This window comes from Sprattus sprattus (genome assembly GCF_963457725.1).
Source record: "Sprattus sprattus genome assembly, chromosome: 1".
In the NCBI taxonomy this organism is placed as follows: domain Eukaryota; kingdom Metazoa; phylum Chordata; class Actinopteri; order Clupeiformes; family Clupeidae; genus Sprattus; species Sprattus sprattus.
In genome coordinates this window covers 69,069,730-69,097,206 of record NC_137920.1, presented here as the reverse complement: position 1 = coordinate 69,097,206, position 27,477 = coordinate 69,069,730, and the positions used below count along the sequence as shown (strand labels likewise).

Sequence of the window (27,477 nt, the reverse complement as noted above, 5' to 3'; positions counted from 1 at the left end):
GGTTCTAAGTGTTTGTCACTTCACTGGTCTGATTTGGGGTCTCCTAATGTAGTCCAGGCAAAATAGCCCATTTTGGAGCCAAAAATAGAATTAATTGTAAAATTATTTTTTTCAGCATAGATCATTTCTATGAGGAGTCCAGAACAACTTCCTTAAAAGAAATATATTTAATTCTCATCAATCTGAGATGTGTGCTAATAATGCATGGCAAAAATACACCTCAAACATTTAATTTTCCTGTACTTCTATCAAGATAAAACTTTACACAATGAAAGTACCCATGAAAATTAAAACATTTTGTGTTACAAGTTTCTTTGAAAATGAATTTGAATATGCAAATGAGCTATACACTAATCGAGTGGCTTTAGAATCCTTCAAGTTTCTGGGATCCACTATCTACAGGAACCTGAAGTGGGAACCCAACATCAACACCATCATCAAGAAGGCCCAACAGAGGATGTACTTCCTGCGCCAGCTTAGGAAGTACAACCTGCCTCAGGAGCTGCTGATCATGTTCTACACTGCAGTTATAGAGTCTGTTCTGTGCACTTCAGTAACTGTCTGGTTTGGTTCAGCCACCAAACTGGACAAGAACAGACTCCAACGGACAGTCAGGTCTGCTGAAAAGATCATCGGTGCCAACCTGCCCACCATCCAAGACCTGTACACCGCCAGAGTCAGGAAACGGGCAGGAAAAATCACTGCAGACCCCTCACACCCCGGAAACAATCTTTTCAAACGCCTCCCCTCTGGTAGGCGCTACAGATCTCTGTTCACAAAAACCTCCAGACACAAAAACAGTTTCTTCCCCCTCGCCGTCTCACTATTAAACAACTCATGGTAACATATATATTTATCCATGTAGCATATATATGTTATCCCTGCACTTCTTGCACTCTTCACTTCTTCTTTGCACTATTGTAACAATTCACAGCTCCTGTATATACTTCTCAAACTTTCATAGACCATTGCACTGTTTGTTTTTGTATTGTATTGTGTTTGTTTTTGTATTGTGTTGTAACGTATATTATGTGTAAGCACATTGAGAGTCAGTTCACCAGGTCAAATTCCTTGTTTGTTCAAACTTACTTGGCCAATAAAATCTGATTCTGATTCTGATCTGATTCTGAATATGCCTAAAATACACCCAATAGGCTTAATTTTTTCCTTTACTCCTACCACGATAAAACTTTACATAGTAAAAGTATACATAATTATTACTAAGTTTCTTTTTAAATTAATTTGAGTATGCACATGAGCGTCACACTTATTGAAATGTCCTGATTGCATATGAAACACCATACCCCTGGCAGGTACTACCAAGCCAGGCAGTTTTCAGGTTATAGGCCAGTCTAAAAGCAACATTGCCATCTCCCATTGGCAGAAGGATGATAGGATGAAGATAACAATAAGTGTGGAGCTCATGTGCATATTCAAATTAATTTCAAAAGAACCTTGTAATACAATGTTTTTTTCTTAGGACTTTTAGTATGTTGTTCTGGGCACCTCATAGAAATGAGCTATGCTGAAAATTTTTTTTTTTACAATTAGTCTGTCGTAAAACGTTATTTTACCTGGACTAATGGCGCAGTTGCTGGTTGTTGATGTGCCACCTAGTGGCCTGAGGACGGATATACGGGTTAGGGATGTAACCAGAGATGCAAAGGCCGCTCGGCTTTCTGTTGGTCTTGATTATGTATCAAGAGAAGACTCTAGGAAGAGACATGATGTGGGCGCTGCCTTTAATGCAATCTGCTACCTCAAATGCAATCTGCTACCTCACACAGTCAAGAGTAGTATGGAATGGGTTCAGAGTTTGTGCAAAGGATATTTGCACCATGTAATGGTGTCTAGACCCATATCTAGAACCATTAAGAACCATTGTTATTCTACCTTGCTTTTTGAAATATCTCTGAATTATCACCATTATGCTGAGTTTCTGATGGATTTATGAGATGAGGTTACCATTACCAGCACTTACCAGTCAGAACTGAGAATTACCTAAGTTACCTGGAACTAGGTAAGGCTAAATTACTTTTATGGGTACCTAAACTGGATCGAAATGTTGGCAACAGCTTTACGCAGACCTACTGAATCCATGGTAGCCTAAGCCACTGTGTTGTTAAGACGATATGATATAACCCACCACATGTTAAGGTTTGTTAGGGTTAATGCTTACCCATGTTTGTGAATATATGTAGCTTTGTGTTCCATTTGTATTTTAAAGGAATATGAACAGAGAAATAGAAATGTGTTTCTCTTTAAATTATATACATTTCTAATGTATAGAAATGTAGAACAAGTAATTTCAGTTTTGGCCAATAATCTAATATGTTTTTTTTATCCACAGGTGATTTTCAAGGTCTAACTGGACCTGGCAGACAGAAAAGGAAACATTTCAATGCTTCATTTAATCTGAGGAATTCTTCATGAAATTAAACACCCTTAAAATATCAGTTGGAGTATTTTCGTGTGTGTATGAGAGAGAGATATACATAGAGAGAGAGACTGAAATGCAGTTTTGTTGTTTTACTTCACATATATTTTTAAGGAATTACGTTGTTACAGAAACCTGTGATTGCATGACCATAGCAATAGTGACTATGGTCTGAGGGCGCGGCTGTGAGGCTCATAGTCTGGTACAGGGACGCTCTGGTATCGCTCGGTAGTAGGCAACTGCAGTATCCTTTTTTTCTTGCGCATATTATACAATGTTTACGTGAAGGCCAATGAAAAAGAACATCACAGTTGGGAGACCAATGAAAACGCAGTATTCGATAGATTGCTAAGGGTGGGACGAAGAAGTCTGACGTCTTCGCAGTTCCTCACAGTTCCTCGCCTTGATTTAGTTATCAATCATTTCGAGGGACTGTAGCTCCACATACTCTAGATAACCTGTTTTATTCGGTACAGGCAATTTCAGAAAACGGGGTGGGTACAGAAATCAGTGGGAGTTTTTTGTAAAACGAAAAATATAGCTAGCTGAACCGGCTTAAACCACAGAAATGGACGAAAAGGCGTTTACGAAGGAAATCGATCAATGGATAGAGCAACTGAATGAATGCAAACAGCTCTCAGAAAGTCAAGTCAAATCGCTGTGTGAGAAGGTATGTTTTATTCAATCATTTCGTACAAAGCTTTACATTTTTTATATTTTCATTCTAAGTTCAACTATAAAACGGGTTTTATCCGTAACAGCACAGCAAGCATTAACTAGCAAGCCTTCTGCCATCAGCGGCACTCCATTGCTAACATACAAGCTTACTACCCATCGTTAGTTTAAAGATGGCGGTGCACGGAGCTCGCTACTGAAGTTCTCATTTTAATGGATTCTTGAAAATTGTGAATCGTATGAAGCGTTAAGTCTATGCACGCGCTGAATAAGAACTGTGGCATCTGTTGAGTTACTTAATTTTATTTAACATGTAGTGCTTAAAAGAACCAAACTATTTTCGGTTCTAGTTCGCCAAAATGGTAACGTTAGCTAGCCATCACAGTTGCCCCGTTTGCTTACATTTGGAATTATACGGCTAGCCTGCTGGCTGGGGTTATTTTGTAGCTAACTGGTTGCGCTATTCTGGCTAACGTGAATACATGACATTTCTTCGAACATCACAGTGAAATAGCAGCTTCTGACTGTGGTGTGTGCTACAGTTCCGTATCTCTATGTTGTATTGTCATTTTGAAAGATATATCTTTCCTCAACGCCATTAATTCTGTTTGTAGGATACTGTCTTCCTGAAGTAGCAGTTAGCTAGGTTATGTTACCGAGCAAACGAGCTAAGCTAGACATTCTTAAAATGGCGCCGATTCCTATGGTAAATCTCGTGTATATGGATAATTTTCCGAGTCGTCCACATTCCCCCGCGTTACATTCACCAACAGGTCAAATGAAATGCAAAGTTAAACTCTGTTCCAACATGGTGCAAGTCATTTAAAGACAACTGGTGCATAGCATTATGACATATATTGCAAACAAACTATCGTGAAATATAGAGTTCAATTGTATTAAGCCAACTTAGCTGTCACTGCAAATGAATTCGATTTTTTTCCCCCCAGTTTTATTTCTACAGTGATGATCATGTCTCAGTTATTAAGTAATGTGAGATGTGGAACTTATTGCAAATACAACATAACGTTAACCCAAAGCTTAGCGATAGAAGGAAATTAATTGACTGATGCTAGCTTTCTAGCAGATATCGATTAGGCATGTTCTACTGGTGTACCAGTCAGTACTAGCAATGTATATGATTTACGGGACTTTGTAAGACGCGGGTTAAGCACTCACAAGGCTGTGGCCGGAGGTGGGTCGTCCACATTTCTACTGTAAATCTTCTCTTCACCATAGGACAGTAACCGTGAACGTTTTGCTAGGCCGAGGCCTTTTATATAACCAGTTAGTCTCCCTTAATATCAGTAGGCTACAGAAAAACACAACACGCGCGCAAATCATGACCTAGCACTTTGACAGCACAATTATCCTCTAACGCTTGTGTTCACCAATTAGCCTATGCTATGGGACGTAGAGAGGAAGGCAAGAGGAAATTAGGCCGACTGGACTATAGAATATTGAGCAGCTCAATATTATATCCAGTAGACAAGGTAACGTTGATGTAACCTTTGTCAATTCAGTTGAGACAGACATTTAGGTACCGCTCACCTTTGGTGTGGAAAACATCCTCTTGCTCTCAATAGGCTTGTATAGGGAAATCTTCTACCGTTACTTTGATTTAACCTTAAACATGCGTAAAAATCATGTTTATTTGTTCACTGTTCATTTTATAACTATTTCTACGTCTAAGTGTTGCCCCAATACCAGAATGATGACTTGATAATACCTGCCGCAAATATATCAATACTGAAATGATATGTTATGTCATCTATTATGCTATTCGTGTTCCTAATGTTTAATTTTTCTCATAGTATGATACTAGGAACATACATAGGAAAACAAATAGCATAATATATGACAGAACATTCTTTGTATTGTGTCCTTTAGCTCCTTGATTGTTTCTGATTCTATGCTTATAACCTCCTGAGCTTGCTGGTTCTCCAGATCACAAGGTATTTAACCATGGAATTCATGGTGATTACACCAATCGGCAAAATGTGAATACGCTCATTTCCCTCATTTTATTAGCTTGCCTGATGACCTCTTCTACAGACGGGTGTTGTGGTGTCCAATGGCTTGCCCTGACTGTTGACCATGTAAACGAAATAATCCCATATTTAGCTTGTGTCTGCTTTGTTCACAAGTCTTGGATGGTCGGCAAGGGCACTTGAATCCTCAGCCATGCATCTTCTGTCACCAAGTTGCGTATGCACCCGAACGGCAAATCCAGTAACTTTGGCATGAACAAAATAAAACAATGGTTGGCATGTATGCCTGCTGGGTTTGGAAGCAGGACGCTTCACAGATACTGGCCCGCTGTTGCACATTGACGCAGCTCATAGAAATGTCTATTATAAAAACACTGTAATTCTTAAAGTGCTGATACTTATAAAATGTGGGTAACGTCCTGTTTTTAATGACCGGGTACTGCATACCTTTTTTTTTTGTATCCTGTGCATCACTTTTTACTCTTGTTGTGTTTGAAGCCAAGGTCTTTGACAAGATTAAACCCCTGTATTTACAAAACGTATTTACCCAGTGCGATGTCTAGATATGTTTGTTGCTGCACAAGCTGCAGGCTGTAGGCTAGTTTATACTTAGTTTTACGAAGCAGCATGGCAAGGCTCACAACACATCCTGCCTGTCTGAGTTGATATATACAGTTCACCTTGCTTGGCTTCAAGTGCAGAGGGTTATCTGGTATGCATTAAACCAGTGTCAAATGAAAGATGAAGGGAGATAATTATTCATACTAATTGGCAGCTATGCACCTGGTCATGGTCACTTTCTATCTCTACCACATGGGTGTTGTACCTAAGAGTCCATTAATCAGTCCCTCTAGTTTTTCACGATTATGTGTTTGCAAATTCTAATTCTCCTGGCCTCCTGATGGTGGTGTAGGATTATGCAGTTTTTCTCACTCACTCACTGCCATTACTTCAGGTACCGTTCATTTGGTTTACATAGCATTTGGCACTGGTGTTAAATATCATCGTATATACGAAATAGCATTTTAATGGTATCTAAATTGTTTTCATAACTGTATCATGGAGTCTTGCATTGAGTAGTTTTGAATTGGTACTTTGCGATGTCATTCTCACTAGTAGCCATTTGAGTAAATATGGCAATATCAACAAAATGTTTAATGAACCAGATGCTGAAATGTATTTAACCATCTCGTTCTCGTATATGAACTGTAATTTACTTTTTGCCGAATTCAGTTTAAATTTGTAGGATTTGTTCTAGATTCGTCTATACAGCCGTAGGAAAGGCATATTTGTTTTGGGTCAAATTTCTTTTAGTGGTTGAAGTGGTGGTCTATAGGCGGTGTTGTGTCTATTTCACTAGTTTAGTTGTGTAGATTGTGTAAGGCACATGGCTTTGGGTATCTGGATGGGTGAATTTAGGTCATCCGCAGCCTATCTCTCCAGCCATATTGTCTGAGATGCTTCCCCCTTCAATCCCCTGCTCTGCTCTGCCCTGCCCTGTCCTGACCTCCCCCAAACCATCCCCCTCCCACTCCTGGTGACCCATTAGCATGGTTTTCCCTCGTCATCTGCTCCCAGCAGGGGATTTATGATGTCCCAAGCTCCTTATAGACCCTGAATCTTTAACTTGACTGATGACATTTGTGGCTAGCAGCAACAAAACGGCCCCATGTGTCAAAGTGTCACAGATTTCTTGTTCGTTATGACTGAAGATCTTTATAAATGAGTCGTACTACAATTAGGTGTGGAGAGATTCATTAGGGCCATATGAAATCCATTTTATTTGTTGTTGTCTAGGTGATAGACCTATGTTGTAATAGGGTATGCAGGGATTAAAATTAACGTCGTCCCGTCGTCCCGGGGCCGTATTCAATTGTCATTGGGACGATCAACAATTTAATTTGGGACGATGTCGGGACGACAAGAATTTCAGCCCGCTTTTTATTGCACTTGCAACTCATTTAAACGGAAAAGAAACGCAATTTCAATGTCCTTGAATGAAGACATTAGACACTGACAATAAATCTGACTTGACTTGAAATGGACTCGCGCCTCACGTTTGTGTTCTATTAGTGACAACAGTGACGGTCTGGCATTTCACGACTAGGCCTTCAGTGATGTCCTACACGATGTTAAACTGAGTGAATCCCCCTCTTAATACCATCATTATGACGCCATGGCTCTCGAACCATATATTTATACAGAAAGGCAGTATAAAAGTGAGCATTGCATCACCTTAACATAGTCGAGTACAACAGACTTAATTAATATTTCCGGAGCATTTAAAATCAATACACCCGTATTAACAATACATTAAGAGTAGTAAACTCTCAGTTATATGATCGCTTGGATATTACTGTCACAACTTAAAAATAAAAGGCGATTTTCAGGGATTAGTCTACAAAGTTTTATTCAGTCCATCGAAAGTAGCCTATGTGAGCTTTAACAAGTTTGTCCACTAAACATCGCATTGTCTCACCTGCAAAGCAGTTTCATTAAACTTCCTATCCTCACGATATCCAGTTTTTCTTGAAAGTCCCGTCTTGAAAATGGCGTTGTAATTGTATCAAAAACTGGAATTATCAAGTTGGTGTAAACTAGTTTATTTGAGTTGGTTAATGTAATTATATTTAGTCTTACCAATTGAAACAAATAGCATAATAAGCATTGCAACCGATGTACGTCGTTTTCTAATTAGCCAACTAAACTGAGCACTGAAGCACTGCACCGGTCTGCCTCAGTATCCAATCAAAGGACGTTTACGTGTCACGTTCAATTCTGAAGGCCTCAGGGAAGATTTCTATTCTCAGGGAAGATTCTTGGAGCCTGGCAACACATGATAGCTGAAATATGATTGGATGAAAGCTCTAACATAAATAAACAACGCTGAAAGCTATGAAATCAAGAGAATGGACTATGGGGAATAATTTAATACATATTTATGAAAAAAAAATATTAAAATTAAATTAAATTAAAAAGGAAGTTCCTTCCTGAGTGGAAAAAGACATATTCTTGTATTAAATGGGATGCAGGAATAGGAATGTCATCTCAGTTTTAAGAAATGACCCAAACCAATTGAGAGAGTTTTAATAAACAGTTTTGGATTTTAAATCTATTGCCAGCAGCAGTTTTTATTCTTGTATAATCTTAATGGAATTCATTGTTTGAATTAATTTGCACCGAATTTAGTTTTTTTTTTTTTTCATAAAATTCGGGACGGTTCCGGGACGTTTCGGGACGGTTGAAAATTATTTTCGGGACGGTTCCGGGGCGGTGGTGAAAAAAGTTAATTTTAATCCCTGGGTATGGAGTGTAGGGAAACAATGGTAGTATAACCCCAAAGACTACAAATTGTTTCATTTACCGTCATTTTCAATTCAATTTTATAGAATACAAATATTGCAAACATATTGCCCCAATGTCCAGTTTTATTTTCCTGTGTATACAACAAGTGACTGTATTTCCTGTTTGCGGAACGCAAGAGGTTTATGAGATTTACAGAGTCGTTGTTTCATTTACTTTGGCTAGCTGTCTGCGACAACATCTTTGATGTGCCTTTGTCACTCATGCGGGTAGAAATGGATTTCTCTCCCATACTTTTCCAAATTGCGGAAATCATAGGCCCTTAACTCATCACCACTGATATTGCCAGATATATTACTTTGAAAACACCAGTGATTTCCTTGGATATTCACTAAATCCTTTTCGGTTGGTCAGTTGTAAGTCAGTTTGTTTATTATTTTTTCCAGGCAAAAGAGATCTTGACCAAGGAATCTAATGTCCAAGAGGTACGATGCCCAGTCACAGTATGTGGCGACGTCCATGGCCAGTTTCATGACCTCATGGAGCTCTTCAGAATTGGAGGGAAGTCACCAGACACAAACTACCTGTTCATGGGAGACTATGTGGACAGAGGCTATTATTCTGTGGAAACTGTCACCCTCCTTGTAGGTCTTAAGGTAAGTTGTCACATTTGCCCATTGAACTTGAAGAACGAGATATATTTTTTTATGTAAGCTGATCATATCCAAATACATTTTCTTTGCTCTCTTTTTATTAAATGTACCCATAATAAGAGTTCCTTTATACCTATATAATAAAATAGCTGCTTTAGTTTCATGGTAAAACAAACTACTTTCTTGCATGGTACAGTATCTAAATTAACTCTCCAGTCATATACCTTTCATAGAATAGTACAGCCCAGGTTTAAATCGTAACGTTGTTTTGCAAGTTGTGCCCATGGCTATCCCTCAGGTACAACTGAAACGTGTGTGCGAAGACAAGCCTTTCATTGTTTTTTTACTGTCATTTTAGGTTAGGTACCGGGAACGTATAACAATTCTTCGTGGAAACCATGAAAGCAGACAGATCACACAAGTGTATGGCTTCTACGACGAGTGCCTAAGGAAATATGGCAATGCAAATGTTTGGAAATACTTCACAGACCTCTTCGATTACCTTCCTCTCACTGCCTTGGTAGATGGTCAGGTAAGAGTTTTCATGCTCAAATGCTGACCTGTGTATTTCCACAAAGGCCCTTGCTGAAATGGTTATGGAGCAAGTTTTCTCACCTTGACCTCTTTTTTTTGTTTGTTTTTAACAGATTTTCTGTCTTCATGGTGGACTGTCGCCATCCATAGACACATTGGATCACATTCGAGCTTTGGACCGTTTACAGGAAGTTCCTCATGAGGTATGAGAGTAACATTTGTTCCCCTGCATGATTGGGGAAGAGTTGAATACTTTTCAAAGTATTGTTCCTTTTAACAGACGTACTTTGTGTCTTTAATGCATTCAAGCACTTATGATACTCTAATGATGTATTTTTGGCGAAAGGAATAGTAGCATTCACGTCTACTTGCTTGTATGTCTCTACCTTGGAGTTTGTCAAGTTTTAACCTTTTAAGGTTTAACAAGTTACCAGTTCTACCAGTTCAACATGTCCAGCTTGATCGCTGTTGGAATTGTGGATCATGAGATTCTTTTGGTGCAGTGAATCACAGGGTTGTTCTTGATTTCCCAGATCATGGGGCCTTTTCTGTGCAGCTACCAATCAGTATTGGTAATCAGTAGTTTATAAATAAATGACAACCTCAGACATTGACAGCCCTGAGGATCTGACTGCAAGTAATAGAAATACATCTTGCTTAGAAACCATCTCTTTCTGTCTCCATAGGGGCCCATGTGTGACTTGCTGTGGTCAGATCCTGATGACCGTGGGGGTTGGGGTATCTCTCCCCGAGGTGCAGGCTACACCTTCGGGCAGGACATATCCGAAACATTCAACCATGCCAATGGCCTTACTCTGGTGTCCAGAGCTCACCAACTTGTCATGGAGGTGAGTTCCCTTTGAAATGCTGAGATGTTTAATAAATTATTCTGCCTAATAGAACATCTACAGAATGTCAAAAATACCCAAAAAAACTTTACCATGAACATCTTTCCATTCTCTATTAAATAGGGGTACAACTGGTGTCATGATCGTAATGTGGTAACGATCTTCAGTGCACCCAACTACTGTTATCGATGTGGTAACCAGGCAGCTATTATGGAGCTTGATGACACCCTGAAGTATTCCTTGTAAGTAACTGTTCAACTTGGAAGTATTGACCTGATTTACTTAGGGATTCTGTGTAAATGCAAGTTGTCGAGTGTGGAAGGGGGTTACTAGGGTTTCATGTAGATGGGATGGGGAGAAAAGGGAATGTTTTCACTCTGGTGATTTCTCTGAATCTAGGGGCAACAGTCTTGACTGAAATAGCTTCATTGTGTGACACAAGCCCCTGAGTCAACATCTTGTTAACCCTAAAGGGAAACTTTGGCTCCAAAAATAGAACAAATAACAATCTAAATGAGGCAAGCATTTGTGTCAAAGTAAACCGCTTGTTTTCGCCACTGACAGGCTCATAATGGGCTTATAAGTGTCTGACTACATGGAAATAATCCCTACAGAGATGGACTTTGAAATCGGTTTAGCTCAATTACTGTAAAGAAACTGTAGAAAATGACGGTGTAAACATGGGGTTGCATTGTAAAGCCGCTTTATGGTTGCCAGTTATAGCGTTCAAACTCCATAGTGGACTGCTTTTGATGGTTTGATATTAGGAAAGGTCATACACAAAACATAAAAAAAATAAAAAAAAGGGTCCGGGTTGAAAAATCCCAAAGTTTCCCTCTTAAGGTTAACAAGATGTTGACTCTGGGGCTTATCACATGATGATGCATGGCATGTATTTGGATGGGAGACGCACCTGGTAGGATGCATCACGGTGGACATTAACTTGTTCTGTATATTGCAAAGTGGTTCAGCATTAAGGGGAGAAATCATTTGTTTACTTATGTTCACTTCAGGTATTGAGTTCAGGATTTTGGATACAAAATAGAAATGTATCTATTTAGTTTGATTTTGCAAGAATGTAGGTCATACATGGATCAGACCGCATAGCCTCCTGATCAAGTTGTCTTTTGTTTGTTTCCAGCCTGCAGTTCGATCCTGCGCCTCGCAGAGGGGAGCCTCATGTGACTCGCCGCACTCCAGACTACTTCCTGTAATCTCCTAACTCTGTATAGTACAGTATTGCCATGATTTTAATAAACTACATTCAGCTTGAAAACCGATAGGAAGGACAAGGCAGCCATGGGAAATGCTTTGCATTCAGATAAAACCATTCAAGCATCCAGAAAAAAAGTGCGTACATGGACCAAAAGGTGTGTGCCATATTCAAAATGATATTAAGTAGACTGTTCAGATCATGACTACCATCAGATTCCACTTAGCTCTTGTTTTTTTTTTTTTTTTCACCATTACCAGTCTTTAGTAGCATTTTCTAGCTGTTTAAACCACCCTGGTCTGTTTTACAAACCCTGCAATGTTTTTTTTTATACATATATTTGAAGAGTTCACATTCTTCTTTCTTTTTTTTTTTTATCTGGAAAAAATGTAACCTAAGTAAGATGTCATACTTTCACTCAGTGATCTGTTGTTTTTTTCCCTCTGGTTAGTCATTTTTATATCCCAGAAACACAACAGGACTCAACTAAAAACGAATGAGTCATTAACTCAGTTATGTTGAGCTGACAGTCATCAGGCTATTGTGGAAATGGTTTCAGTTAGTACTTTTGCTGGAGTCTGTGTTGAGGACGCCAACTGAATAATAAAGGTGGAAGAAAAACAAAACAATAATATGGTCCTTCATTTGTCAGCTACACATATTGAAGAACCTTTATTATAACTGACATAAACCAGACTGAAGCCCTGTGAGCTCAACGTAGTGCACCAAGAAAACATGCACATGTTCAAAACGCCAATAAATTAATCAATTTCACAGCAAATGTGCCGCAATAACAAAACACTACACTACACAGAAACACCCTGCACATTCTGACAGCACCACGAAAGTGTTTCCCAGGAACACATCAAAGCAATGAACACGTCTGAACAGGCTTGTCGTGGTTTGCCGACTGCCACTTAAATAGAAGTTAAAAAGAAGACTGTTTGTAGTGTTGTCAGCATTTAAGTTACGATTTTAAATGCTACAAAAAGAGTTAAACTGGGCCATAAAGTATTCATTTTAACTGTACTTGGCAGAATTATAAATGGAGGAACGTCGGTTCAACGTGTTTTTACAGGTACAGCCTTTTGTCGTGTGCTGCATTATAGTCCCCGCACAACGTAACATTGATGATCGACATCCTCAAGGAAGTGTATGGTGGTTTAACCACAGTTCATGTGACCTGCCCTCTGCTGGCTGAAGTAGAGAGTCGGAGAAAAAGGAGGTGAGTGACAGTATGGATGTCACAGTATGAATACATACACAAGATGCCCTTTTTCATTGGGTGTTCCTGGTGTAATATGTCAGTGAAATATAAACAGAAAACTGTAAAAGTGTAGTACAAGAGAGCCAAGAGACAAATGAGTGCAATAGCTGCTGAAAATGTTCAACCTAGCCTGTGCACAATCTTCAGACATCAAGCCAACCCTACAAATAATGTTGCATACAACGTATGCCTGTGAAATAATTATTGAACACAGATTGGGTCTGAAAACCTTTAATCCGGCTCATACAGCAGTTTTTATGTAACCTACATTCACGAATCAGGCACGAAACCGCAACAGTCAACTAAGGTGCGTCCTAGAACGAGCCTGCATAAAATTATACTGCTTTCAGAGAGCATTGAAAGACATTCATTGTATTTCCACAGAGTTTCTATACGGGTATGCCGTTGTAATCCCCTCCCGGGTCTCCCTATCAGCATTTAATATATTGTGAATCAGTAGAATTACATTCATTTGACTTGTTACAATCAGCTGGTTGTTCCAGTAAACGTATTCAACTGTGTATAGTGATTTTGGAGTTGCTTCCATTGGACATTTCTCAGCTCTCAAATCAAATAGTTGGTATTTTCCTGATGATGCCGAGCACTTGCCATACTAACATTAGCATAAAGAACAAATTAGGCAGGATTGTGGACTACTAGCTTTAGGTCCTAACGTTGATGTTGGAATGCACGGCGCATGCTCTGAATAGTTGGGAAGTGTGTGAGCTTTGTTGCGAAAGTAATTAGGACCTACTTACTTGTCTGTGTTGTTATCGGGAATTATTCGGTGTGAGGGTCAAATAAGGTGATGACAGTCATGGTTGCTGAGTGCTTATGACAAAAAAACAACTGCTAAATATTTGAATGCCTTGTGTTGATCAGTTAACCGCACAGAGATCCCTTACATTGTCTGTAAGCTAGTGTTACGTTAGCTTACTATGCACGGCCCGCATGGTGTAGCCAACGGTCAGCGTTGGCTAGCGAAGCTGTTTACTCTTACCAGCAAGTTATTTTAGGTGCTTTCAAACTGAATAGTTCTGTGCAGCGTTCCAAGTGAGCTTAATTACTCGGTTGTCAAAATGTTGTGATTTGTGATGACCACAGTCCACTTGGCCAGTGGATAGCTACCAAACGGTCCTGTTGTTTGATAAGGAGATGTTCTGTCAGGATAGTCAAGACTAGCAATTAGTAAGGTCAATTTACAATTAGGCTCCGGTTTATTTGCTAGCTTCGTGTCGTTTATGTAACTTGTGAATTTTACCAGTTAACTGGTGTTAGCTACCGTTAGCTAGACAGTGCTGCGTTCAGTTACTCCGAATATTGACTTCAATTTGTCATTTTGTCTAATTTTGTAATCGTGGTGGCTAATGCACTTTTTATTCTTTAGATGCCAACTATAAAATTACAGAGTTCGGATGGCGAGCTGTTTGAAGTCGATGTAGAAATCGCTAAACAGTCAGTAACCATCAAGACCATGTTGGAAGGTGAGACGATTTGATTTTTGGATTTGAGGTTTCTTTCTCGCGTTTGTTTCGCTTGATATCAAATCGTTCAACTGTACAGACATAAAAAGGACATGAATGGATCTTTTGTCTGTCTGGGCAAACAAGTCATTTAATGTTTGAGTGAATTCATTTGACAGATTTGGGGATGGACGACGAAGGGGATGATGATCCAGTGCCTCTACCTAATGTGAATGCAGCCATACTCAAAAAGGTAGCTCTAAACTATTTACTTTTGCTGAATGAAATGACATGGTGAATGCCCTCGTTTTCTGTTACATTGCTGTTTCAGATAACAAAACAACAAAAAAATAACACAATTTACCATCAAGGAGTGAGACATCATGTTTCATTATTTATAGACCTGGTAAACTTCCTCTCTTCCCAGACTTAGGTTTGGTTGGAGGTTACAGCTTATTATTTTTGGAGTGTCAGACAGCTAGATGTTTAATGGCCTTTAGATATGCCTTGAGGCTGCCCTTCCTGTGTTCTTTCTCCAATACACAAAATACAAATAGACTTGACAAGTTGTTGCTATTAGAGCATGGTCAGTGCATAACTTCATCATCTTGACCTGTGTGGTGGCCTGTGGGGATGTGTAGGTAATCCAGTGGTGCACCCATCACAAAGATGACCCCCCTCCCCCTGAGGACGACGAAAACAAAGAGAAGAGAACAGATGACATCCCTGTGTGGGACCAAGAATTCCTCAAGGTGGACCAGGGCACTCTCTTTGAACTTATTCTGGTAGGTTCCCCCTGATGCTGCTGTGTTATTGGAAATATGTGCCACTGGATATCCTAATGACAATCAAAAGCATTAGGCCTATATCGAAAACCTGTTAACTTCATTTTCTTTATCACCATCATTCCCCTTTACTTTAATGAAATCAGTTCAGTTTTAAAGGTACAATTGTGTTGGACTTAGTGGCATCTAGTTGTGAAGTAGCAGAATGCAAGGAAATTAATACCCCTTCACTCCTCCCTTTCCTACTGTGTAGGATAGCCTACATTAGCTGTCATCAGGGTGTCCGCGGGGTCTTAAAAAGTCTTAAAAAGTCTAAAATTACACATTTTCCATTTTAGGCCTTAAAAAGTCTAAAATATAGCGATTTTTTTTTTTTTGCACTATATGTCTAAAATTGAGTTGGAGTAATTTAAGACCTACGTTTCAATGCAAAATATCGACCCAAAAAATATTTTTTTTTACGTCCTTTTCCACGCCGTTCTGTTTTTTCTTTTCCTGTAATGGGCGCAGTTATGGTCCGTGTAGTTCTACATGACATGTTGCTGTTAGTGGAACGTAATAAGAAAACTACGGATGTGAAACGGAAATGTACTCTCGTCACTTGCAGTAGCAAGTATTTTGATTCCCTGTGTGCGAGCAAGGCGGGAAGTTATGAAGTAGAAGACAACTAAATGGCAGAAGAAGATGGGGAAATGCAAATTCAATGATAACTGGCTCTCGCGACCGGAATTTCCGGACTGGTTGAAACGCGTTCCCGACGACAGTGAGGCTTACTGCATTCTCTGCAAAACAACTCTAAAACTCGTCACCCTGGGCATTAAGGCACTGGAATCGCACACAAAGTCAAGTAAGCACCAGGACTCGGCAAATGCGGCGCGACATTCGCATGGTATAGCCCAGTTTTGTTCTGCAGCTAGCATAAATAATAGCTCTACCGGTAGTACTAGTTCTAGTGCTGCGTCCAGCATTCGCGAACAATTGGGCTCATCTGACACTATGGGCAAGGCTGGCAGCAAAATGGCAGAGCTCCTCTCAAAATCCAATACTCTGAGGAGGGCTGCTAAAGACAAACTCTCCCAGCTTAAGGTTCTGGAGGATGAAATTGCCACCAAAAGTGCACAGCTTAGAAGCATGTAAAATAAGTATATACAGCCGCGGAAAAAATTAAGAGACCACTTCAAAATTATCAGTTTCCATGCTATTTTGACCAATTGTCATTTTTCTGCAAATAAATGATCTAAATGACAATATTTTATTTGAAATTTGGTAGGAATGTTGCCAGTAGGTTATAGAATAAAACTAAAATGTACGTTTTACTTTAACACATACCAATAAATAGTAAAACCAGAGAAACTGATAATTTTGAACTGGTCTCTTAATTTTTTCCGCGGCTGTATGTTTGTTTCATTGACAATAAATGTCAATTGACCGCAGTCTGACTTTGTTATTTCTTTTTTTTGATACGCCGTGAAGGTCTTAAATTGAACCCATGATGGTCTAAAAAAGGTCTAAAAAAGTCTAAAATTGCACTTGTTAAAACCTGCAGACACCCTGTGTCATAGTCATTGGAACGTGGCTACTGTAGAAACTGTAGAAACGAGGCGATGCAACATTTTGGCGGATTCCGTGGAAAAGGACCTATGGACATACAGTGCCACTTGAAAGTATGTGAACCCTTTGAGCAGTTAAGAGTTTTCTGTTGTTTTTCCATGATTTTTCATTATTTTCATCACCAATTTTCCATAGATGGAATATCAGGTTTATGTTTATCATTTGCATGTACTTGTTTAGAGGGAATTGTTTGAGTAGCCAAAAAACTACATGAAACATGGAATTAGTCCATTTCAAAAGTAAGTGAACCCCCAGCTGAATTGGTAGGGTCAAGCAGGTAACAGATTCGGTGAAACATATTTGGGTGCTTAATTAGTCAATTCAGCAAACCAATCAACTGAGACCTCCTTAGGAAAAGGGTTGGGCAACACAGATTAAAAGAGAGAGGAAACCAACCAAACTACTGTAGTGCCAAGGTGTACCCACACATAACCACCATGCAGAGAGGAAACGAGATATCAGAGAACATCAGGAAGAAGGTACTGACAGCCCATCAGTCTTGGGAAAGCTATAAGACCATCTCCAAAAGATTCCAGCTCAATCCATCCATCCAAGACAAATAATTTAGAAATGGAGGGCATTCAACATGACCGCACCTCTGCCTAGTAGTGGACGCCCATCAAGACCATCACCAAGAAGCACCAGAAGAAGAATAAATCGGGTAAAAGTCAACCCACCCATCACCTCTAAAGAGTTTCGGACCTCTCTGGCAGCATCTGGGGTAAATGTACATGGGTCTACAATCAGACGGAAATTGAATAGACATGACATTCATGATCAGGTTGCTAGAAGGAAGCCTCTGCTCTCAAGAAAGAACAAAACTGCCCGTTTCAACTTTGCCAGAGAGCACTTGGATAAACCAAAGGCCTTCCGGAAGTCCCTTCTTTGGACAGATGAGTCCGAGATAGAATTATTTGGTCACGATCAAAACCAACATTTTTCTTCTGATTCTAGACCCATATACATTTACCCCAGATGCTGCCAGAGAGGTCCGAAACTCTTTAGAGGTGATGTGTGGGTTGACTTTTATCTGATTTATTCTTCTTCTGGTGCTTCTTGGTGATGGTCTTGATCGGCGTCCACCTCAAGGCAGAGATGCGTTCATTTTGAATGGCCTCCATTTCTAAATGATTTGTCTTGGATGGATGGATGGAGCTGGAATCTTTTGGAGATGGTCTTATAGCCTTCCCAAGACTGATGGGCTGTCAGTACCTTCTTCCTGATGTTCTCGGATATCTCGTTTCCTCTCTGCATGGTGGATCTGTGTGGGTACACCTTGGCACTACAGTAGTTTGGTTGGTTTCCTCTCTCTTTTAATCTGTGGCCCAAACCTTTCCCTAAGGATGTCTCAGTTGACCGGTTTGCTTAATTGACTAATTAAGCACCCAAATAAGTTTCACCGAATCTGTTACCTGCTTGACTTTACCAATTCAGCTGGGGGTTCACTTACTTTTGAAATGGACTAATTCCATGTTTCATGTAGTTTTTTGGCTACTCAAACAATTCCCTCCAAACAAGTAAATGCAAATGATAAACATAAACCTGACATTTCATCTATGGAAAGTTGGTGATGAAAATAATTAAAAATCATGGTAAAACAACAGAAAACTCTTAACTGCTCAAGGGGTTCACATACTTTCAAGTGGCACTGTATGTAGATATGAAGGGCTCATTCTAAGCTAACGCAAACACAACAATTACTAATTACAGGTGATATACTAATGAAGACATAATTATGATTACTATATTTCATTTCTGCTAATAGATTACCCTAGATCTTACACACTGTACCTTTTTAACTGCACAATGTATGTCATTTAGAATTTCTTTGGTTTGGGGGTGTTGGTCGATCTCCTTGATACAAATCCCCCTTAGTATGTGCCGCTCTTGATCTATATTCATTTGTCTCTCCATCCAAATATCTCCTTCATAGAAATGTATATTGTGAGGTTTTGTTTGAATTTCAGCTTGGATTGTAAGTTGTTGAGAGACCTCTTTTATTGTGCTGCGCTATTTACTAAAGACAGCAAATACTTAACAGTTGAGTCACTGATAATTCTGTAAATGCATGGTTTGGAAAGGGAGGTGGTGTAGTTGTCACTGCTGGCAAAAGCTGGACCTGTTTTTCAAGAGCACGGTTCAGCCTTCACTCAACCAAAACAGAACATGGTGGTTGACATGTACAACAGTCCTCGGGCACAAAAGTTTCTGTAATGGCAATGGTTGTACAAACCAAATCTGTCGAGGATGAACACGCTCTATGCTCTTCAGATTCACAACGCATTTGTAATGTGCTCACATTTGTTGCTGTTCTGTATGACCACACATTACTCCACAGTGCAGATTACAGTTACGAAAACGATGGTTTGATTTGGACTATAAAAGACTAGTTCCTTGGGGCACGCATAGAAATCCCTTTTGGTGAGCTCCCAGGTATTGATGAAATCATGTCGGTCATATAGTTGTTATGCATTGTTGACCAATGAAAGGCATGGGATTGTGAATCCTCACTGTCAAACCCCTGATGCTTGAACCTCTGAGCGTGGAGTCTGATGATTGCTGGATACATGAGCTCATACCAGTTCTGTACATCAATAAGTGAACAGTCCAGCTCCACTGGAAATGGTAACAGCCAATAAGATTACTGTTGGTATATGTTGCAGCCAGTCCAATTGCTGCCGTAAATTGCGTGAAATACCAGAAGGCACCCAATAAATGGCACTTATAGATTTGAGTGAATGTGGCTTACCATTGTGAAATGAAGCTGGGGAGTGGGGCTAGGCCGGACTGAGATGGGCTGGGCTGGGCTGGGCCGGGCCGGGCCCGTTCTGTCTTGTCCTCATGGGTATTTGGACGTGTGTGTGTTTAAAAAAAATTAAAATTAAGTCATTGGATTATGAAAAATGTATTCTAGGGGAATGAAGAACTTCTGGGGAAGTACATTACCTAAAGATAACATGTCTTTCCAGTTTAAATAAGTGAGTGCCAAAAAACAAGCCACTCCCCTTATGAGTCCATGCTATTAGGTTCCATCAGATAAATATGAAATAAATACTAAATAAGCCATTGAATGTCCTGCACGTGCAGCACTGCACATATACAGTACATTATCTGTAAACCCTTTTGAAGATGTGTACATATAAAGAAGATATCGGTTGTTTGTACATCAAGTGGGTTGTTTTTTATTGCCAATGATGTAAGGATATGAATCCCAAACATTATGCAGTCCATTTCAGTGTCCAGTCAGAATAGTTTATCTAGCAGGCTAGCACGTTATTAGTAACCCCATGCACTCAGGATCCTAGTGAGCGAATATGTTATTTATCACCTCTGCTTTGTTTGTTCAGGCTGCAAACTACTTGGACATCAAAGGACTGTTAGATGTCACCTGCAAGACGGTTGCGAATATGATCAAAGGCAAGACCCCAGAGGAAATCCGGAAGACGTTCAATATCAAAAACGATTTCACAGAGGAAGAGGAGGCACAGGTACCAGCACGATTGTGTTACCGAGTGAAAAAAATAAATCACGGAGGCTGAGCGTGGATGTGATGTCCTTTAACCCCCCCCTCCCCCCTCTCTTGCTTTCAGGTGCGCAAGGAGAACCAGTGGTGTGAGGAGAAATGAGGCCCTGTGAACTAAGCCTGTGGAACGATTCTGCTAGATAACCGGTTGCACTGCACTGATCATATTTATGGACAGCTGTCATATTAGACTTTTAGATTGGACGCCCTCCCCGCCCTGCCCCTCCCTCCCCAAGTATAGTCACAGCATGCTCACTGACGTTAGCCATGTGGTTCAGAAGCATTTGAGAAAAACAGAAACAAATAGTAGACTTTAATATTATTATTTGTTGGCGTGAGTTGATCTTGCTCATATAAGCAACAGCCGCCGCGCTTTCAGGCCACCTCCTGTTTTGTTCCCCATGAAACAATAGGACAGCTTGATGCAATGTTTTTATACCACAGCCTTCTGTTTACTGATTTTTAGGAAGTATTTGGGACACAGATCATGTTTTTGGGTGGGGGTCTATGGGTTTGATAATGAAGCTGGAATATAAGTGAGACCCTGTGAACTGGAAGCACTTGTATAGAAATGTTGGTGTTTCAGTTTGGATTTTTATTCTGCCTGTTGCTGTTGTTATTGTATAAGGTTGGGTCTGCCAATTGGCCAAGCATCCAACCAATGTAATTGAAGAAAGGTATATAAAATGAAGTTCAGAAAGTTAAGAGTTGTCAGACTGATGTTGTATCGTTACTCTACTGAGTTGTATCTCTACTTGCACAGGCCACAATATTGCAAGAACTGGCCTGGAACCCTGATCATGTTTTCATGATTGTGTCTTTCTATATAAAATCACAAATGTATGAAAACACATTCTATGATAAACTAAAAGAAGCTAAATCAATGTTTTTTTTTTTTTGGTCATTCCTGTATTCTGTTTTTGGGCTTTGTACACTTAAAAGAGAAGAGGCATTTTCAAAATAGTTTAATACATCCAACAAAATCATGAACACTTAAGCAAGACCTTAAAAAAAAAAAAAAAACATGACGGTCTACAGTTGTTTAGCATCAGAGCATGGTCCAGTGGAGAGACACTACAGTCAATCTGCAACTGTATCTCTTGGTTCCTTCTGGCACCCTTCTGTAACCATGGGGTGAGTGTGCAAGCATGACCTTAGGAATAAAGCTATGTCTGTCAGCTGTATTTTTGGTAAACTAAGGCAAGTACATGCACACAGTGGCAGTTGGTAAACAACATTCTGAAAATGGCGGTTTCAGAAATAGGCTGAGAACAAACATTGAATCACTACTTATAAACAAAACAAAAACAACATTAAATGTATTGCTTGTAGGAAAAAAAAAGAACTTAAAACAATTTGAAGATGTCCTTTTTACATAGAAACATATAAAAGCTTTTTTTTTTTTTTTTACTTATATATCAAGAGATTTAACTTTTATAAAACTTAGATTTACACCTGATAAGTCAGAGTTTGACTGGCCAGGAAGGAACATTTTCTGACAAATAGTCAAATAATGAACATGGAATTGGAATGGAAGGTACGTCGCAAGAGTCCTTTTTCAGTGAATCTGGTCAGTTCTATGGTAAGCAATCTGAAGAGGGTTGGTAAAACTAAATATTGAAATCGACTGTAGAAAAAAAAAGAGTTCATCAACACCAAGTTAGACTACGGACACCAATTTTAGAATCTTTGGTTGGCCAATCCAAAATGAGTTACTTGGTAAGGAAGTGCCATAGATAATGTAACAAAAGGAAATATTCAAACCCTTTGATGTAAAAACTGGAAACCTGTACAGATGTGGTTAATTGAGTACTGGAGTGTATACGGACATTTTGAAAGACTTCAGTGATCATAACCATTGTGTGAATTGGAAGTCTGACTTCCATCGAAAGACTGAACAGTTGAGAATGGTTAAGCGCTAACAGTTTGACTGTTAGAAAAGAAAACCTTACATTTTGAAGTTGAAATAATTTTTCACTGATAATTCCCAACATAGCTTAAAGTTAAGCTTAAATCTCCTAAGCCCGGGAGTTTATACCTCTTTAGCGCTCCAGTTTTGGAAGAGATATAGCTGGTCTGGACTTTTTAGCAACATTTTTTTGAGAAACATGATTTGGGAGTGTTAAAGAAAATAGAAGTATGATAAAACTCCTTATAAAAAATATCACAGCACCTTATAGTGGTAGATAAGCCAAAGCTTTGGCAAGTCATTTGAAAACTGGCCTTAACTGGAGGTCACTTTAAAAACCACAGAGAATAACTGGGTCCTCTTGAGGGCGCATCTGTGATGTGGCCATGCTGGTTTTTCACCTCACCGTTTCCAGGTACGAGTGGTTTGCATCGACTGCAGTTTGATCTTTCCCCTCGGAGTGGGTGTGTGGGGCAGCTGTGGCTTGGGCATTGTCGAAGCAGGGGTGCTTAGTGTGGACAGGGGGGGTGGGCACAGCACTATGGGGGCGGACATTTGTGTTGCCTGCTGACATTTTGAATTGACAGTCCGGGGAGTTTGGAGTGGTGGTGGTGTTGTTGGTGGTGGTGGGGTTTGCTGGGCGGAGAGGCAGGACTGGGGGTGTGTGGAGGGAGGGGGATGGGGGAGTGTGGCTGCTGGAAGGGGTACACGGGAGAGGAGGGCGAGTCTATAGCACTCCCATCGGAAGAATGGGTGCTGGCGCACCGTCCTCCCTGAAGGTAGCGAATGCACTTCTTTTTCCTCCTAGGAACAGTCAAGAGAGTTATCTGTGAATAAAGCGTGGATGTAGAACGTCACCAATAAGAAACTTAAATTCAGAAAACCACAGTTGAACAAATATCATGACACATTTGAAAAGCTATGTGTGTGTGTGTGTGGGTGTATGTATATAGACACATACACCCACACACACATTTATCATCATGTGTGAACTCAAAACTTGTGCCCGTATGACAGAGGCCAGAGGACACCCAGTGACCGAGGGGACTTGCTGTGCTTTCTCAAGTCAGTGGAAACAAAAACATCAGCTGCTGCCAACAACCTCTCACCTTCTATGCAGTAATCAAAGCAGAGCGACACACACACACACACACACACACACACACACACACACACACACAATCAGCGTCACATCAAAGAGGCCTACATTCACCAGAGCACTATGTGTGAGTCACTCATCCACCACAGAGGTGGGGCAAACACAGGCATTGCCTTGGAAGAGATGGAGAGCGAGACTGAGCGAGCGAAGAGCGCGTTCGAAATGTCAAAGGGTTCAGTGTCACTTGTGGCTCCGCCTGACCGCATGAATGGAGAAAGTGAAATGCAGATGCAACAGTGAGAGGTGCCATCAAAGCCTAGGGTTGTGTGTGTGCACGCTGCGCCGCGCACTACAAGGTCCAGGCGTGGCTCTGAAGCAGCCACACGAGGCTCGCTGGTGTTGCCTTGCCTGGCCATGCCTCTGAGCATCTGCTCTGCACCTGGGAGATTTGCGTGACTCCATGGGATGAGGTGCTGTGCGTAGGAAGGCTACTGCTATGTCACGCTGATTGGCAAGCAAGCATGGGGCAGCGATATTTTTGTGTCTGTCATCAGAGTTTTAATGTTCAATACTGTTTGACATTTTATGATATTTCAAGTTATTTTGTTTGGGCTTCATGTAAACACAGCAGGGATTGTTTATGATCCTAGTATTTCACACACCAAAAACACAAAACAGCATTGTTTTGTGTTGGCCAGCAGATGGCGATGTTGAGTTAGTCAGACCAGAGCATGCACAGCAGTACCCAGAGCCACAGCAGGGCAAGGGGAGGTTGGTGTGGGGAGGGCGGGGGCAGGGCAGGGCAGAGAGCGAGAGGTACACACCTGCAGGGACCACACCATTCCGTTTGTTGGTTGAGGCCGAAGCGAGCTCTGCATTTCTTAGGAGAGCCGGGTTCTGAGCACAAGGCAGCATGCAGCAAAATGAGAACAAGAATGAGGGAGAGAGAGAGAGAGAGAGAGAGAGAGAAAGAGACAGGCAAAGAAAGAGACAGGGAAAGAAAGAGAGAGAGAGGGAGGGTGAGGGACAGGAAGGGGAGAGTGTCAAAATGGCAGCACAGAGGGTGAAAGAGGAAGCAACAAGAGACAGACGGTTAGTGGCCCTTGTGGAGGAGAACACAAACAACCAGTCAGAATTGGGAAAGAGCAGGAGGTGCAGGGGAGGCCCGATACCAGAGGCTGTCAAAGGGGCGGGTGGAGAGACAGAGGCAGAGAGAGAGAGAGAGAGAGAGTGAGAGAGAGAGCATCTCCACAGAGTTAAAAAAGTTAAAAGCTCGCCATGCGTTACTGTGTGCCCATCCATCATATTACACTGGGCATGTATGGCTCCATAGAGATAGAGGAGGAGCGCTGCTCATACCTGTGGTGGGGTCTTGTTGCTGCGTCTTCTCCCGTTTCCTCCGTTTCTTCTTGCCCTGAGGGAAATACAAACAGTCAAAGATGACTCAGCAAGTTCATTTGGTACCAGATAATAGGCCAGTGCTAATTGGTAATGATAATGATCATCTCACTGTAATCTCAACTAAATAAGGTTTTTTTTCTCTTCAGCTGATGATTTGGTGACTGAATCTTTAATATCCCTAATAGCCATCTGACAAGTTATACAGAGACTATAGGCACATCATGGCCATCCATTTTTTTGGAATGAGGAACCCTGAAAGGTTCGGTAAGAACCTTTACAAGATAATTTAAGACTTGTATTAATATACGATCCTTTCTTTTAGGCAGAACCTTCAGGATCTGAGGGATTCTGAACAACTCTTTCTTTAGAATTCAGTAGGAAGTGTTCCAAAGAGGGTTCTACCAAGGACCCCTTCATCAGGCTCTTCTAAGTAAAACCTTCCAGGTTTTTTTTCTAAAGAACCCTCCTTTCTTTTCTAGGAGCGCAGCCACTAAAGTGAAGTCTGTGAGGTAGGAGGGGGGTGGGGGGCGGTGGGTGGCATCAAAGCACCAAGGGCAAAGTTGCACTGTGCAAGACCAGACTTGCATGTGTCTGCCACCCCCTGATTCTCCAACCCTAGCCTGGTGTGTGTGTGTGTGTGTGTGTGTGTGTGTGTGTGTGTGTGTGTGTGTGTGTATGTGTGTGTGTGGTAAATGTTAAAGGTAGTGCGATCCAGGCTGTGAACATCGTGGGTGGACGCTTAACTTCCTGTTCGCTGCCAGGTAATGTCTTGAATGCGCCCGACATAAACTGTGTCTGTGTCTGTGTCTGTGTCTGTGTCTGTGTCTGTGTCTGTGTCTGTGTCTGTGTCTGTGTCTGTGTCTGTGTCTGTGTCTGTGTCTGTGTCTGTGTCTGTGTCTGTGTCTGTGTCTGTGTCTGTGTCTGTGTCTGTGTCTGTGTCTGTGTCTGTGTCTGTGTCTGTGTCTCTGTCTCTGTCTCTGTCTCTGTCTCTGTCTCTGTCTCTGTCTCTGTCTCTGTCTCTGTCTCTGTCTGTGTCTCTGTCTGTGTCTGTGTCTGTGTCTCTGTCTGTGTCTGTGTCTCTGTCTGTGTCTGTGTCTCTGTCTCTGTCTCTGTCTCTGTCTGTGTCTGTGTCTGTGTCTGTGTCTGTGTCTGTGTCTGTGTCTCATGTCTCATGTCTTGTGTTACAACACCACTTCATTTCAAGCACATAACACAAAATCAGAATGGCAACAGACAGCATTAGTAACTTCATTCCAAGGCAACTGTATAGTCACAAGGAAATTATATTATTAGTGTTTAATGTTCATTCTCCTTATTGAGCGCTAAAACGTGCAGTGTCACATCACATTTCATTGTTTGGAATAAAATGTGCTTGTTGCCATGACAAAAAAGCTCCATGCGTCACCTCACCAGCATCAGTAGCATACCATATTGTAAATAATGTCAAGAAGCCAAACCAAACAAACTATAAATAAAGACGTTGAAAAGCAGGCATCCTTCAAATGTTACAAAACCCCAAAGACGTGTACCAGGAAAAGGGTAGTAGGTGTCGAGAGATATGTACCCACTGAATGTTTTTTAGAACGGTTCCCCGTGGGTGAAAATAGAAAAAATGTCTGACGTCAAGACTGCTGGATTACAATCATAGAAAATGAACTGTCGTCAGACTGTGGTGATAACTAGGGCTAGCTGATAAACTCAGGAAGCTCTCCTAAGACTCCCCCCCCTACTAGGGCTGGCTATGTCCACCTATTCCATGATACGATGCATCTCATGATGCGTAAGACATCACACAGAAGCATCACAATAACACAACACTATCACTATTGGTACTGCTGATGGTAATTAACTGCTTCAAATTGACCTAAAACAGTATTAAGCTTTTAAAGAGGACAAATGAAAAGCACCTTTAATAGGATAGCCTTTGGATTAGAAAAAATACCTCATTCTGTAATTTCATTGCTACTGCAATCTACAGGCCCTGAGTAAGTTCTGCATAAATATTAACAGTCAAGAGAAACCCTTGGGCGAATATATACATAAATAAACACGTATGGATGTGGTATCGTGGAAAGTGCTATGGCCATCCAGCGATACATAGTCGTATCGGGATGGCTCTACCCCCCACCCGTAACAGAACTGCAAGCAGAAGCCCCTGCCCCCACCCCCCTGCAGTTAGTAGAGCTAGAGTGGGGTAAAATGTTTGCCCTACCCCATCAGATTTTCTCTTTTCCTCCCTGGCCCCTCTAAGGCCTGCATCCTGAAAGAGTTCAACACACACTTCACACTTCAGCACAGCACACACAGCGACAACAAGAGCCTTTTTAACGCAGGGGAGTGCCATCTGCTCAGGCACTCTCTGCACTACATGACATTACTAGTTTAAAACAAAAGTGTCCTCTGAAATCAGTTTTAGTTGGGGATGAGGCAGGGGAGGAGGAGGGGGGGAGGTGTGGGGGAGCTGCTTGGGGAACTGTCCCCTCAGACAAACATATGCCAAGGCACAAGAGGTGTGTTTGACATGCCATGCAACGAGAGCAGAGCAGACTTCATATCAGGACGAGGAATTGCTTTAACACTCGCTCCCCCAGTTTTAAGCTCTAACAGATCTCTCAGCTTCAGTTCTAGCAGTGACCCACATCCCATGGAAATGAAAAAAAAAAAAAAGACATTTGTCATCTGAGGCTAGTTCAAACAGACAGACAGACAGATAGACAGACAGACAGACAGACACATCCTTCTTTCAGCCACACAGGCAACAGGTGGGT

The 27,477-nt window shown here is 41.0% G+C and overlaps 3 protein-coding genes across 4 annotated transcripts in view; 2 read left to right on the top strand and 1 right to left on the bottom strand.

Annotated features, from left to right (window-relative positions):
• Positions 1–2,845: 2,845 nt before the first annotated feature.
• On the top strand, positions 2,846–12,283 carry ppp2cab (protein phosphatase 2 catalytic subunit alpha b). Its single transcript, XM_080851209.1, has 7 exons — positions 2,846–3,107; positions 8,850–9,059; positions 9,415–9,588; positions 9,704–9,793; positions 10,277–10,438; positions 10,562–10,680; positions 11,580–12,283. Exons 1-7 carry the CDS (start codon positions 3,006–3,008, stop codon positions 11,650–11,652), a joined length of 930 nt encoding a protein of 309 aa, XP_080707335.1. The 5' UTR covers positions 2,846–3,005; the 3' UTR covers positions 11,653–12,283.
• Positions 12,284–13,592: 1,309 nt separating this feature from the next.
• Positions 13,593–21,005, top strand: skp1 (S-phase kinase-associated protein 1). Of its 2 annotated transcripts, none has more exons than XM_080851239.1 (6): positions 13,593–13,723; positions 14,306–14,402; positions 14,561–14,634; positions 15,023–15,166; positions 20,125–20,265; positions 20,368–21,005. In XM_080851239.1, exons 2-6 carry the CDS (start codon positions 14,306–14,308, stop codon positions 20,401–20,403), a joined length of 492 nt encoding a protein of 163 aa, XP_080707365.1. In that variant the 5' UTR covers positions 13,593–13,723; the 3' UTR covers positions 20,404–21,005. The 2 variants fall into 2 exon arrangements, with proteins under 2 accessions (XP_080707365.1, XP_080707366.1); XM_080851240.1 differs by having other exon boundaries at positions 13,640–13,657.
• Positions 21,006–22,748: 1,743 nt separating this feature from the next.
• tcf7 (transcription factor 7) overlaps positions 22,749–27,477 on the bottom strand; it is a gene marked incomplete at both ends in the record, with an annotated part of 39,919 nt that continues 35,190 nt past the window's right edge. Inside the window, 3 exons of the mRNA XM_080851190.1 lie at positions 22,749–23,013; positions 24,133–24,205; positions 24,668–24,722. Of these exons, the coding sequence (XP_080707316.1) occupies positions 22,749–23,013; positions 24,133–24,205; positions 24,668–24,722 (393 nt within the window). The remainder of the gene's footprint in view (positions 23,014–24,132; positions 24,206–24,667; positions 24,723–27,477) is intronic.

What these genes read in the sequence shown, in the direction of transcription:
- skp1 (XM_080851239.1), top strand. Translation starts at nt 14,306, where the DNA reads ATGCCAACTATAAAATTACAGAGTTCGGATGGCGAGCTGTTTGAAGTC. An exon ending in CATCAAGACCATGTTGGAAG is followed by an intron (nt 14,403 to 14,560) that starts GTGAGACGATTT and finishes TTCATTTGACAG; the next exon opens with ATTTGGGGATGGACGACGAA. An exon ending in CTCTCTTTGAACTTATTCTG is followed by an intron (nt 15,167 to 20,124) that starts GTAGGTTCCCCC and finishes TTGTTTGTTCAG; the next exon opens with GCTGCAAACTACTTGGACAT.
- ppp2cab (XM_080851209.1), top strand. Translation starts at nt 3,006, where the DNA reads ATGGACGAAAAGGCGTTTACGAAGGAAATCGATCAATGGATAGAGCAA. An exon ending in CCCTCCTTGTAGGTCTTAAG is followed by an intron (nt 9,060 to 9,414) that starts GTAAGTTGTCAC and finishes CTGTCATTTTAG; the next exon opens with GTTAGGTACCGGGAACGTAT. An exon ending in CTGCCTTGGTAGATGGTCAG is followed by an intron (nt 9,589 to 9,703) that starts GTAAGAGTTTTC and finishes TGTTTTTAACAG; the next exon opens with ATTTTCTGTCTTCATGGTGG.